Source organism: Bos javanicus, chromosome 28 (genome assembly GCF_032452875.1).
Source record: "Bos javanicus breed banteng chromosome 28, ARS-OSU_banteng_1.0, whole genome shotgun sequence".
NCBI classification, from domain to species: domain Eukaryota; kingdom Metazoa; phylum Chordata; class Mammalia; order Artiodactyla; family Bovidae; genus Bos; species Bos javanicus.
The window spans coordinates 3,498,520-3,511,986 of NC_083895.1; the positions used below are offsets into that span (position 1 = coordinate 3,498,520).

The 13,467-nt window shown below is 51.3% G+C and overlaps 1 protein-coding gene across 1 annotated transcript in view; it reads right to left on the reverse strand.

Moving 5' to 3' along the window:
* The window catches only part of PGBD5 (piggyBac transposable element derived 5), a 98,101-nt gene that overhangs the window by 40,659 nt on the left and 43,975 nt on the right, over window positions 1-13,467 (reverse strand). The window contains exon 2 of the mRNA XM_061404792.1: window positions 612-1,039. Coding sequence (XP_061260776.1) covers window positions 612-1,039 — 428 coding nt within the window. The remainder of the gene's footprint in view (window positions 1-611; window positions 1,040-13,467) is intronic.

The window sequence follows — 13,467 nt, forward strand, 5'->3', positions numbered from 1 at the left end:
AAGTTTGTCACCACAGCCAAATGCGACTGCCATAGTCCACTGGAGGCCAGGGCTAAGAGCCAGGAACTGAGAGCAAACACAGCACTGTTTAGGTAGTGAGGAAGGTGAGGGGCTGTGATGGTCAGGGTCACAGCTGACAGCTGGCTGCAACTCCCTCAAAGGCATTCACTCTCCATGCACGCCGGGTACCCAGCACTTGGGCCACTACCCTGGCCTGAGAACGCTGGACCCCAGCCTCCTTCCCTGCACCCCTAGAAGGCCGCTCACTTTCCTTCACAACCAGCAGATGAGCACGGTACTCAGAGAATACAAGAAAATGAACATTACCCTGTGCAAACCATAGCTGAGAAAGAAAGGATAATTAATGGAAAAGCAGGACGAGGAGAAAAGAGGAGGGAAACCCTCTTGGAGCAGAATGCTAAATGTGGTTTGGGGCTGTTCTTCCATCACCTTCCTCTAATCAGATGGGGACGGGATGGGCTGTGGCCACGCAGGGATTCCCCGGAAGTGACCTCGGGGTACAGGCAGGATGGAGGAAGCCACTGACTGACACCACTGCCTCCCTGCCCACTGCCACCCCGGGAGGCCCGGCCTGGGGCCCACGGCCTCACCTGGGTTTGGGAAGGCCTGAAGGCCGAATCGAAGCCACTCTGCAGGGAGTCCAGGAAGGGCTGGACCTTGTAGAGGCCGTGTGTGGTCTGGCTGGAGCGGAAGGCCACAACGTGGAAGTACTTGAGGATCTTCTCGAAGCGGGCCTGGCTCATGACCAGTGCAAGGCTGCGGTTGCTGTAGAAGCCGCCGCTCCAGATGCTGAGGACCGACTCGCAGTGGGAGGTGCTGGTGGAGATGACGTAGCCCAGGAACGCCTTCATCTCCGGCAGCGTCACGTCCACCCAGGCCCCGTCGCTCCCGAACCGCTCCTGGAACTTCTTGGCGTACAGGTTGGTCTGCACCACCATGTTCTTGAGGACGTTGTCAGGGACGAAGAGCTGGAAGAAGTCCATGGCGCTGGCGCTGGGAGGCATCTTCCGGGTGGGACCTGGACAGGCAGGCCAAGCGCTACTGCTACGGCCACCGCGTCCCCACACTGAGCCTCCGCCCAAGCGCCACCGCCCCCACCCCCACGCCCTCCCGGGAGGACCCAAATACCCATCCGGAAGCCGTCCTGCCCACCCTCCAGACAGGATACCTCACTGCTGCTCTCTGGGCCCCGTGTCCCCACCGAATCCTGCACACGCCTCCCCATCCCACCCTCACAGACCCGGCAAACCCAGAAACATGACCAGAAGAGAAAGACGCACAGGGGAGGGCAGTGGAGACCCAAAGACACGCTGAATTCTGAACAAAGAGCTCGGCACGTCTTTCTCGCTCTCATTTCCTTGTAAATTAAGGTGACTTTGGAATGCTTTTTACCACTTAGGGCCTGAAAGATTCCATTCAGGTGAGAGCAATTTATCAGGCACTCTCTACCTGGGTAACTCTAAATTTATTAGTAAATAAATCTGAAGGGGCTTATTTAATTTCACCAATTCAATAAAAAATAGTTTTTACAAATGCTGGGACAGTCTTTAGAAATACATACACACATACATACATCCTTAAGAAACATCACTTTCAACTCCAGGTAAACCAGGCTAACAGTATGTAGAGACTTAAAGGAGAAAGCGTTGCTTCCATTGCATCTGTATGTGCTGTGCTGTGCTTGGTCACTCAGTTGTGTCTGACTCTTTGTGACCCCATGGACTGTAGCCATCCAGGCTTCCCTGTCCATGGGGATTCGCCAGGGGATCTTCCCAACCCAGGGATCAAACCTAGGTCTCCCACATTGCAGACAGATTGTTTACCGTCTGAGCCACCAGGGAAGCCCTAATGATTTATAATAAAAGCTGTGCAAATTCTTCAGAACTTTAACCCCAGCCCCACCCCAACCTTTCTCTACTACTGATTTAGACAGCCTCTGAAAAACAACTTTTCTACAGCAAAATTAAGGCTGACAATGTACAGGAGACATCCTAGGTCTTACTAATAAGTTCAGATGGGCAGATTTGGGAGGTGAAATTCTAAATTTATTTCTCACTGACTGCACAGTCTTGGGCAGATTTCATCTCTCCTGTTCGTAAAATGGGCACAGTGAGAGCAGCCTCACTGGGCTGTCTGTGGGGCAGGATGACTGGAGGATGCAGGGAAAGCACTCAACACAGTGCCTGGCCCTATAGAGGTACCTATGACTAGGTAACCGCTACTGAGACAGTATCCACAGGAAGCCAGAGATGGCGGGCTGAGGGCTAGAGAGTGCTTTAGTTGTCCTCGTTTTACAGAAGAAGAAACCGAGGCCCAGAGAGCAAAGTGGCCACCATATCTTCTTTCACCAGTCATTTCTTAGAAGGGCTCCAGACAGTCCTGGTGCAACAGGCATCGGCCCAGGCTGACTGGACAGTGAGGCTGGGAAGACGGCCTCTGCTCCACAGCCACTCTGCTTGAAATAATTTTATTTCAGTGAACCTTATAGCTGCTGGTGGGTGAAGTCATAAATTATTCAGGGGTAGCTCTCAAAAAGGAGGAAAACCAGCATTTTAATTGCTACATCATGCTGAGTAAGCAGAATGAAATTTTCTCTTCCAAAAGTTATGTTTAAAGTCATTTTGCCTCCCAGGCCATTTCAAAATGAATTCACACAACAGACCCAGGCCTGGCCAACTGCTTAATGAAGAAACGAGGAAGCAGCAGACACACTCTGAACTATCTGACTTGATTTACGAGCAGCCTCTGTGGCTTTCTTCAGTAGTTGTGACTCTTCACGTGTGAAGTGTTGCTCTGGGCAGTCCCTGGGAGGGAAGGGGGTCAGGCACAGTGGGTCCCTGCCACCAACTAACAGAGCCCTGAAGGGGGGCAGATCCCCAGCCAAGGTGAGACTCCCTCACTTTTGATTCACTGACCAAGAGTTTTTCCAGGGATTAACTGTGCAGTCCTCCCATCAGCCCATTCTGCAGGTGAGGAAACAGGAGCTCAGGAGTGTGAGGACAAGCCCAAGGTCACCCACCACTGAGTCCTTACAGTGGTGACCTTTGACCCACAGAGCCCAGGGCCAGCCTAGTAGCCTGCTGCTGCCTGTGGTTACAAACCCCATCATCCTCTCATCCAAAGGGGACGTGGCTGTCTGCACCCAGCAAGCACACAACTCAAGCCAGATGCTTAGTCCTCACACCACAGGACCTCCCTCCGCCTCTGCAGTGGGCCGAGAAGGGTCCCAGAGCACAGCCAGGAGCAACTCTGGAGGGAAAGGAGACTCCACCATGCAAAAAGGTCAAAGTAGCATGGAGACGGGGGAGGGAGCAGGGAGGCTGTGGGTTGGGGCGAAGAGCACTGCCTGCCAGGCTAATCCTGGTGTCCAGCTAGTATACTGACACAGTCCTCTCCCCCTCCATGGTGTCACCATGCCATGCCTTAAGGCCCATCACCGCCACGAACCTGGTTTCCTCATCCTCCAGGGACCCAGGACCCCAGAGGCCCACAGACCAGGGGCACTGACAGTCACTCAGCAAAGCTCCACCCCCAGAGAGACACCCCAGTCCACCCCCAGCAAGGAAAACAACCTCAGCAGCAACTAGAAAAGCAGATGCCCCATTTGTAAAGGAGAATGTCACTCAAGGGTGGCAGGGAATATCACACTAGGGTGTCGTGGTCCCCTCAGCAATAGAATGGAGTAAGAGCGGTATTCGGTCCCCAGAAGTTCTCGATGTGGTGAGGGAAGCAAGCAGTGAAGAGTGACCAGGTGATGTCTGGCTGTGGGAGGCTGTGCCCACAAGACGACCCTGAATCCAGATCCTGGGGACAGGTCTGGGAGGCTCCCTGAAGGGGCCATGTGGGATAGGCTGTATGGGTGGAGAGGCATCAGCCTAGAGGGCTGGGGGTGGGGATGTCAGAGTCTTTCAGGCAGAGAGACCATCTCGTGCAGAGGCCCTGTGCCCAGAGCCAACGGCTCACATTTGGTGGACTGTGCAGGAGGGCGAGCAGCTGGAGGTGTCAAGGGGCACAGGGCCTGGGCTGGCCCCAGGGCTGGGCCAGTGAAGCACTGTTAGCATGTGGACCACACTTGAGGGGGTCCGTTGCTGCACATGGAGTGGGTGAGGTCTGGGGCTACTCCTGAAGTCACCAGTTCAGCAGGGATCTGGCAGAGCAGGTGGGTGGCCAAGGCATGCCCCTCTGTTGGCTCCTCACCCAGTGTCCTCCAGGTGTGCTGGGCGCAGCCAAGGACTACAGGTGAGTGAGGCTGTGGGGGGCCTGAGCCCAGGGTTGGAGGCCTCCTTCCAACAGCAGCCACATTCACTTCTCACTTTCATTTGTACAGGATAGGCAACGAAGGTTCATCCCTTAAATTGTGCCTGGACTGAAATCCCAGGTTCCCACTATTCCTCCCTTTTGCTCCTCCCTGCCAGTCCCCCGGTTATCTCAGTCAGAAACCTGAACCACCATGAACCCCTGGTCTCCTGCACCCCTTATCTCCCCCACAGCACATCCTGCCCCACCTCCACACTGTGCAACCAACCAGCCCCTGCAGCTCCCCTACGCACGTGGCTGCTGCCTCTGGCCTGAACAATGAAAACAGCCTCCCCCAAGGGCATGCCCCCTCCCCAAATAATTGATGGCAACAGGGAAATTATTTTAAAAACACAAACTGAACCACAATACTCCCCTGCTTAATGAAAATACCCTCATGCTTTCTCACTGCACTAAAAGGAAGACCACATTCCTTACAAAGCCTTTAGGGTCTGGGGCCCTGTGTGCCCTACCCGCAGACTCATCCTGGACCACTCTCCCTGCTGAGCAGGCACAGAGCTCACAAGCAGAGCTGGTGCCAGGCCTGGGTCCTGGCATCTCCTTCCAATGCAGGGCCTGCATCCCCTTGGCCTCCAGATTCATTATGCGTCCCCTCCTGTTGGCTTTCCTGCCCACCCAACGAGGCTTCTCAGTCTCAGCCCTCGCTGGGTCTCCCTCCTTGGGTGTATCAGCCTATGGGTGTTTTGTCAGAAACTCACCCTTGCTTTGTCTGCTCTGCTGCCCTGCCCTCAGAGGTCAAGGCTGTCATGTCGCCTTGCATCCTTGGAGCCCGCTACATGGTATGTTCAACACATTCCTGTTGAGGGTGGATGGAAAGTAAGTGGTGGAGGAAGGAGCCACGCTCACCAGGGAGGAGAAGCTTCAGTGCTGAGCCCCCTGGGCAGGGTCTGGTGTCAGGACCCCCATGCTGATGTGCCTGGCGGACAGGTCAGGTCAGCCAGGAGCTCCTGTGTGTAAGAGAAGACCTGAATGGGTGGGCAGGGCAGGATGGGGCTGGCACACCACTGGCCACACCTCCTCGAGGACACCAAGGCGGGGTGTCCTGGGTGGGCCCTGGGTGGAAGACACATGGTCATGGGCATGATGTGGGAGGGGGTGCATGACAGATACCCACCAGGTGCCCAGCTTGGGTGAGTTGGCTTGGGGTCTTGTTGGGTTTGACTTCCTCACTCTCTCCCTGAACTGAAAGAAACCGCTGGAGAACTCCTCTTGGCCCTTCTGCATCTTCTGATGTCTTTTTTCCCCCTCCCTGTCACAGCTGCTGGCCGTGTGACCTTAGGCGTGCCAGACAACCTCTCTGTGTCTTAAACTGAAGAACCACCCTAGAGTGAGGAGAAGTCAGACAATAGCCTGTCTTGCCCAGTCTGCCCTGAGGCCCACTGAGACGCAGGTCCCAGTGCCAAGGAAGCCGCTCCTGCTGCTCCCTCCCTCCACCCACTGCACCAAGCAGACCCAAGGCCAGTGGGCACCCCGCGTGTGGCACTGACCCCCACCTCCGCTCCATCTGGAAGAAAAGCCTGGCTTTGTGTGCTTTTGAAAGCACAACCTTTTAGAGACTGACGCTTTCATTTTGAGATGAGATTCTCATTTTGCACACACTGGCACTTTTTGGTACAGCTAGTCAGCAGTGTGGCAACACATATGAGAAACACAATATTTTAAATTAATGATTTAAAAATAATAAAATAACTTCTCTCCAGGCCAAATCAAACAGACATAAAAATATAACTGGAATGTCCTGCATTGTCACAAAAGTATCCCTCTTGTCTGAGACATGAAAAAAAGCTTAAGGCATGGGACTCTTCTGGTGGTCCAGTGGCTAAGACTCCATGCGCCCAATGCAGGGGACCTGGGTCCCATCCCTGGTCAGGGAACTAAGATCCCATATGCCACAAGCAAGGCCTGGTACTGCCAAACAGGCAAGTTTTGCCTGGAGTACAAAATGAAGCAGGGCAAAGGCTGACAGAGTTTTGCCAAGAAAATGCATCGGTCATAGCAAACACCCTCTTCCAACAACACAAGAGAAGACTCTACACATGGACATCACCAGATGGTCAACACCGAAATCAGATTGATTATATTCTTTGCAGTTGAAGATGAAGAAGCTCTATACAGTCAGCAAAAACAAGACCAGGAGCAGACTGTGGCTGAGATCATGAACTCCTTGTTGCTAAATTCAGACTTCAGTTGAAGAAAGTAGGAAAAACCACTGGACCATTCAGGTATGACCTAAATCAAATCACTTACAATTATACAGTTGAAGTGACAAATAGATTCAAGGGATCAGATCTGATGGACAGAGTACCTAAAGAACTATAGACAGAGGCTTGTAACATTGTACAGGAGGCCATGATCACCTGTGTGATTCTTTTTCGTGTTCCAAGAAAAGAGAAATGCAAAAAGGTAAAACGGTTGTCTGAGGAGGCCTTACAGATAGCTGAGATAAGAGAAACAAAAGGCAGAGGAGAAAAGGAAAGATATACCTATCTGAATGCAGTTCCAAAGAATAGCAAGGAGAAATAAGAAAGCCTTCCTCAGTGATCAATGCAAAGAAATACAGGAAAACAATAGAATGGGAAAGACTAGAGATCTCTTCAAGAAAATTAGAGATACCAAGGGAACATTTCATGCAAAGATGAGCACAATAAAGGACAGAAATGGTATGGACCTAACAGAAGCAAAAGATATTGAGAAGAGGTGGCAAGAAAACACAGAAGAACTATACAAAAAAGATCTTTATGACCCAGATAACCATGACGTTAGATAATCACTAACCTAGAGTCAGACATCCTGGAGTGCAAAGTCAAGTAGGCCTTAGGAACCATCACTACAAACAAAGCTAGTGGAGGTGATAGAATTCCAGTTGAGCTATTTCAAATCCTAAAAGATGATGCTGTAAAAGAGCTGCAATCAATATTCCAGCAAAGTTGGAAAACTCTGCAGTGGCCACAGGATTGGAAAAGGTCACTCTTCATTCCAATCTAAAAAGGCAGGTAATGCCAAAGAACGTTCAAACTACTGCACATTTGCACTCATCTCACATGCTAGTAAAGTAATGATCAAAATTCTCCAAGCCAGGCTTCAACAGTATGTGAACCGAGAATTTCCAGATGTTCAAGCTGGATTTAGAAAAGGCAGACAAACCAGAGATCAAATTGTCAACATCCGCTGGATCATCAAAAAAGCAAGAGAATTCCAGAAAAACATCTATTTCCACTTCATTGACTATGCCAAAGCCTTTGACTGTGTGGATCACAATAAACTGTGGAAAATTCTTAAGGAGATGGGAATACTAGACCACCTGACCTGCCTCTGGAGAAATCTGTATGCAGGTCAAGAAGCAACATTTAGAACCGGACATGGAACAATGGACTGGTTCCAAATCGGGAAAGGAATATGTCAAGGCTGTATATTGTCACCCTGCTTATTTAACTTATATGCAGAGTACATCATCTGAAATACTGGGCTGCAGGAAGCACAAGCTGGAATCAAGATTGCCGGGAGAAGTATCAATAACCTCAGATATGCAGATGACACCACGCTTATGGCAGAAAGTGAAGAGGAACTAAAGAGCCTCTTCATGAAAGTGAAAGAGGAGAGTGAAAAAGGTGGCTTAAAACTCAACGTTCAAAAAAGATCATGGCATCTGGTCCCATCACTTCATGGCAAATAGATGGGGAAACAATGGAAACAGTGACAGACTTTATTTTCTTGGGCTCCAAAATCACTGCAGATGGTGACTGCAGCCATGAAATTAAAAGACGCTTGCTCTTTGGAAGGAAAGCTATGACAAACCTAGACAGCATATTATAAAGCAGAGCCATTATTTTGCTGACAAAGGTGTATATAGTCAAAGCTATGATTTTTTCAGTAGTCATGTATGGATGTGAGAGTTGGACCAGAAAGAAAGCTGAGCACCAAAGAACTGATGCTTTTGAGTTGTGGTGTTGGAGGAGACTCTTAAGAGTCCCTTGGACTGCAAGAAAATCAAACCAGTCCATCCTAAAGGAAATCAGTCCTGAATATTCATTGGAAGAACTGATGCTGAAGCTGAAGCTCCAATACTTTGGCCATCTGATGCAAAGGGCTGACTCATTGGAAAAGACCCGGATCCTGGGAAAGATTGAAGGCAGGAGGATAAGGGGAAGACAGAGGATGAGATGGTTGGATGGCATCAACAACTTGATGGACATGAGTTTGAGCAAGCTCCGGGAACTGGTGATGGGACAGGGAAGCCCAGTGTGCTGCAGTCCATGGTGTCGTAAAGAGTTGGACATGACTGAGCGACTGAAATGAACTGAATAAGTAAAAAGAATTAAAAAAACAACCTAGAGGCCTGCTGCTGCTGCTGCTGCTAAGTCGCTTCAGTCGTGTCCGACTCTGTGCGACCCCATAGACGGCAGCCCACGAGGCTCCCCCGTCCCTGGGATTCTCCAGGCAAGAACACTGGAGTGGGTTGCCATTTCCTTCTCCAATGCATGAAAGTGAAAGGTGAAAGTGAAGTCGCTCAGTCGTGTCCGACTCTTAGCGACCTCATGGACTGCAGCCTACCAGGCTCCTCTGTCCATGGGATTTTCCAGGCAAGAGTACTGGAGTGGGGTGCCATTGCCTTCTCCGAACAGTCCATAAATCGGTGACACAGAAAACAGGCGGACCTAGTGTTGTCACTGACAGCTACAGCTACAACTGGTCTGCATCTTCAGCGGAAGTAATCATCCTGTCTCTGGCATTCTTCTTTCCTTCTCCTGGTGGCTGACATGCAGGGTAAGCCAGCTATTTGACAAACACCTGAAGTCCAAGTTTCATCTGCAGAACGTAGTCAGATGGCCACTCGAGAGTGCTAAAGCCTCCTGCCTTGGGGAACTTTTGTTCACCGCTAAGTGACGGGTAACAAACACAATTCACAGCTGGATTCAGGGGTCTCCATGCAGGGGTAGGGGTCTTGGGTGGGAGTCCTGGTTGTGCTCCCAACATCCCTGGATGTGTGGCTGGGGATGGGAGGATAACCTGCTCCATGCTAGTGGGCAGCAAGCCTCCCCCTTCTGTTTAGGTCTGATCTGCAAAGCTTACCAATGCATGAAATGAGCTCAGATCACTGCTGGTGCCCGCTAAATGGTGCCTTCCAAAAGAGGACTGTCGATGCTAACCATCCTCCACAGCCATCAGAAAACCTCAGAAACCTCGCCGGAAAACCCCAAGTGTAGCATCAGTCACGTAATGTATCAGCTGCAGGAGTTCCTTCAGGGACACACAACAGTAGACTCTGTGCATGCCTGTGTGAGTGCATGTGTATGCATGTGTGTGCAGGCTTCCTCGAGCTAATGTGGCACAGTGGCTGGCCAAGAAGTTGACAACAAAGAAAACAGTTTTGGAATCAGGCACCTGAGTCAGTGATGCTCATAGGAAATAGGTCATAGAATAGCAGTGTGCAGTCCCTATAGAAAGAGGCTAACTTGTGGACTAATAGAGACACTGAATCCATAACCTTGACCAGAAATCATGTGACAAAGCACTGGTACAAAGAGAAGGGATGACATGCTACCTTCAGAAACATTCACTGTATGAGGCACACACACACTTGTAAGAAATCGCATATCCCACAGAAAACAAGATTTACGTGTGATAGCCAACACCAGTGTCTTGACTTCAGAGCAGTCAACCTGCTCTGAAGCATCTCCTGGGTGTTCACTGCTGGGCAGAGGTGTTGTGATCACCTCCACGTGCACTGAGCTGAGGCAGCCACTGGGGGAGGAAGGATGGCAGCCCCCCCCCTCCCCCCAGGTGCCCTCCTGCAGCTCCCCTAGGTCCAAGGACCCACCGTGTCCTCTCTGTCTGGAGCAGTGGTTTTCTACAGTCAAGCTCATGTGCACAGACCATTCTTCAGACTCAGTGAAAAGAGATCAGGTCAGACGTATTTGTACAGGCAGAACAAGGAACTCTGACTCCTCTGACCAGATCTGGTGCTCGACATAAATAGTAAGGTAATAACAAGTCAGGAAAGGTTGTAAACTGTGTGCCTGGCACAGTGTTGCCACACAGCAGACTCAGATGTCAGCCAGACGAATCACAGATGTCACTGTAACTGCAGTCCCTTACTGGCAGAAACCCAAAGGCCAGGAGATGACAAGGCTATTCTGTGACAGTTCCTGTGTCTGTGAGTCCTGCCGTAGACACTACTGAGAAAGCGTGGCCCCGACTCCTTTCCCCACCCTCAACCAGGCCCACTCTTCCCCTCCATACCAGGCTCACTCTCAACCCCCAGGCCTGGACCAGGCTCATCCCACTGAGATCTTCTTCCACCAAACCCACAGCTTTCCCTTCTCCTTCGAGCTGAGGAGGGAGGTGTGTCTTAAGGATGGGCTTGTGTACAGCTGGGGCTGGGGTGGGGAGCTGTCCTGCTCTGGATTCTGTGTCTACCTGAACCTCCGGGAAACTGCTGTTTCTCTGGCATGCAGTTTTTCATTGGTAACTTGCTTCATCTCCCTTCCAAGACTAATGCAACAATAAGACAATGGTGTAAGTAATTTTGAGGAATATAAATAATCGTATTAGTGAGTCTCATATCGTGATTCTGAAATAGCTGCTGTCTAGCAAAGTTGAGGCCCTGGACTGGTCCCAGCTCCATGACTCGCCAGGCGAGTGACCTTGGGCCCATTCCTTAACCTCTTTGTCTTGGTCTGTTTGGGCTTCTAGAACAGAATACCACCGGCTGGGTGGCCCAGACAACAAAATGTTACTTCTCACAGTCTTGGAATCCAGAAGAGTGGGTCAGATCACGTGCAGGCAGATTCAGTGTCTGGCGAGGGCCACCTCCTGGTTCACAGGGGGTGTGTCTCCCAGCTGAGACCCCTGGGCCTAAGCACATTCCAAAGTCCCACTTCCTCACAGCATCACAGGGCAGGGATTAGGTTTCAGCACATGAATTTGGGGGCACAAGCGTTCAGTCTACAGCACTCTTTGAGCTGCAGTCTCTGTGTTGGCAAAGGGAAGATAACAGAAGTATGAAATTCACATTCGGGGTGAAGATGAAGTGGGGCAACGTATGTCAAGAGCCTCAGGTGCCTCTCACACACCTGACACCCAGAAATCGTGCATCATTACCTGCGGACAGCATCCCAGAACCCTGCATCCTGGCTCCTGTCCCTCTCCCCGGAGTTCATTTACTGGACGGCTGTCACAAAACAGCAGCTTTGGTGACCACATTTTGTATTTCATTTAGACGCTGTGTCTATTTTTCATAGGAGGCTATATTTTTAAGGCTATGCTTGGGTACAGAAAGGACAGAAGTGTTTTTCCCCACTTGGGGAGGACCTGGTGGGGAGGAGCCATCCAGGGCCCATCACCTCCAGTCCCAGTTCATGTAGGACGGCTGGCGAGGATGGGCCCCCAGAGGCTGTGTAAACTTCTTCCATCACTCCCCAGCTGCCCCTGCCACCACCACACCCACTGCAGCTCTTCATCTCCAGTCACACCAGGTTTGGGCCCGATCTCCACCCACCTGGGACACTGTTTCCTCCTCAGGCTCCTTCCCCAGACTTACCTCCTCCTGTTCATGAGGCCTCAGCTGAGCCCACTGAGGTCCCCAACTTGCCACCAGCCATGGCCAGTTCCAGCTAGCATGGTACCCCCGCCCCCAGAGCATTCCAGTCCCTCCTCCATCAAAGGAGACAGGAAGGAACCGTGCCATCAGGTGCTGGGGGAGAAGCAATGAAAAGAATGTCACCATCCCAGGCTTCAAGTGTGCCCTTGACAATACAGAAAACCCTGACGTGCTGCTGGAGGGTCTCCTTGGCATCAGGCACCACAACTAATGTGCAACTGGCCACACTGACCCTGCAACAGCCAACGAAGGAGGTGCTGGAACGCCCGTTTCACAGCTGCAGGAGCTTGGGCTTAGAGGAAGAACCCGCTCAAGGTCACCCAGTCTGGGGAAGAAGCAGCGCCCTGCCCCTCCGCCCCCACACATGGAACTAAGACTCCCTAGATGGCAGGTTGCTGTAGATGTGTGGTTGCTCATGACCCTCCACATACACGATGAAGCTCTGACTATGAAGATGGCTTTGAGGCGGGGCTGAGGCAGGAGGAAGGAGAGAAAACTGAAAGCTGACCACTGACAGATAACGTGGGTTTGGCAGGTCTTCTTTTGGCTGAAAGAAATTCTTAGAACTGAGTGTGCTGCAGGTGAAACGGCCCTTCCATGAAAGCTGTGGTGGGGGCCTGAAGGAGCGTAGCCAGAGGTCTGGCTGCTGATGTACACAGAGGGAATCATCGATGCTGTTAGGACACTGTCAGGGAAGTTAGGATGATTTTGCCACTTACAGTGACTCTCGGGGGAGAAGTTAACAGGAGTGTACGTGGAGTGTGCAGGCCGGGATCTCTGTCTGTTCCCTGTTGCACCTTTACCATCTAGAACACTGCTCACAGGAGGTGCCTAGCAGACACCATGAATGAGAGAATGAAAATGGAAGTGGATCTTTAGGATTTGAGGGCAGTAAGCAGGGAAGGTCAAAAGCATCCTGGGTTAGGGTTAGGGTACCCAGCAAGGAGATCAAACCAGTCCATCCTAAAGGAAATCAACCCTGAATATTCATTGGAAGGACTGATGCTGAAGCTGACACTCCAATACTTGGCCACCTGATGTGAAGAGCTGACTCACTGGTAAAGACCCCGATGCTGGGAGAGATTGAAGACAGGAGGAGAAGGGGACGACAGAGGATGAGATGGTTGGATGGCATCACTGACTCAATGGACATGAGTTTGAACAAACTGGGAGGTGGTGAAAGACAGGGAAGCCTGGCGTGCTGCAGTCCATGGGGTCACAAAGAGTCAGATGTGACTGATCAACAGAACACCACCTGACGAGGGAGACTGAAGACAAAGGGGCAGGTCTTGGAGCTAGGACCCCTTTCAGGCACCTGTGTGTGTGTGTGTGTGTGTGTGTGTGTGAGCACGTGTGTGCATATATGTCTGAAGAGGTGGGTGACCCGCACTGCCCAGACTGCACTTTCTCAGGATCCTAGACATGGGCCTTTGTGCTTACCTTCAGATGAGATCAAACACAGTTACAGGATACACATATTTTGTAAACGTCACACGGCAGCCTGCCCCCAGATGGTGGTTCGGAAGGTC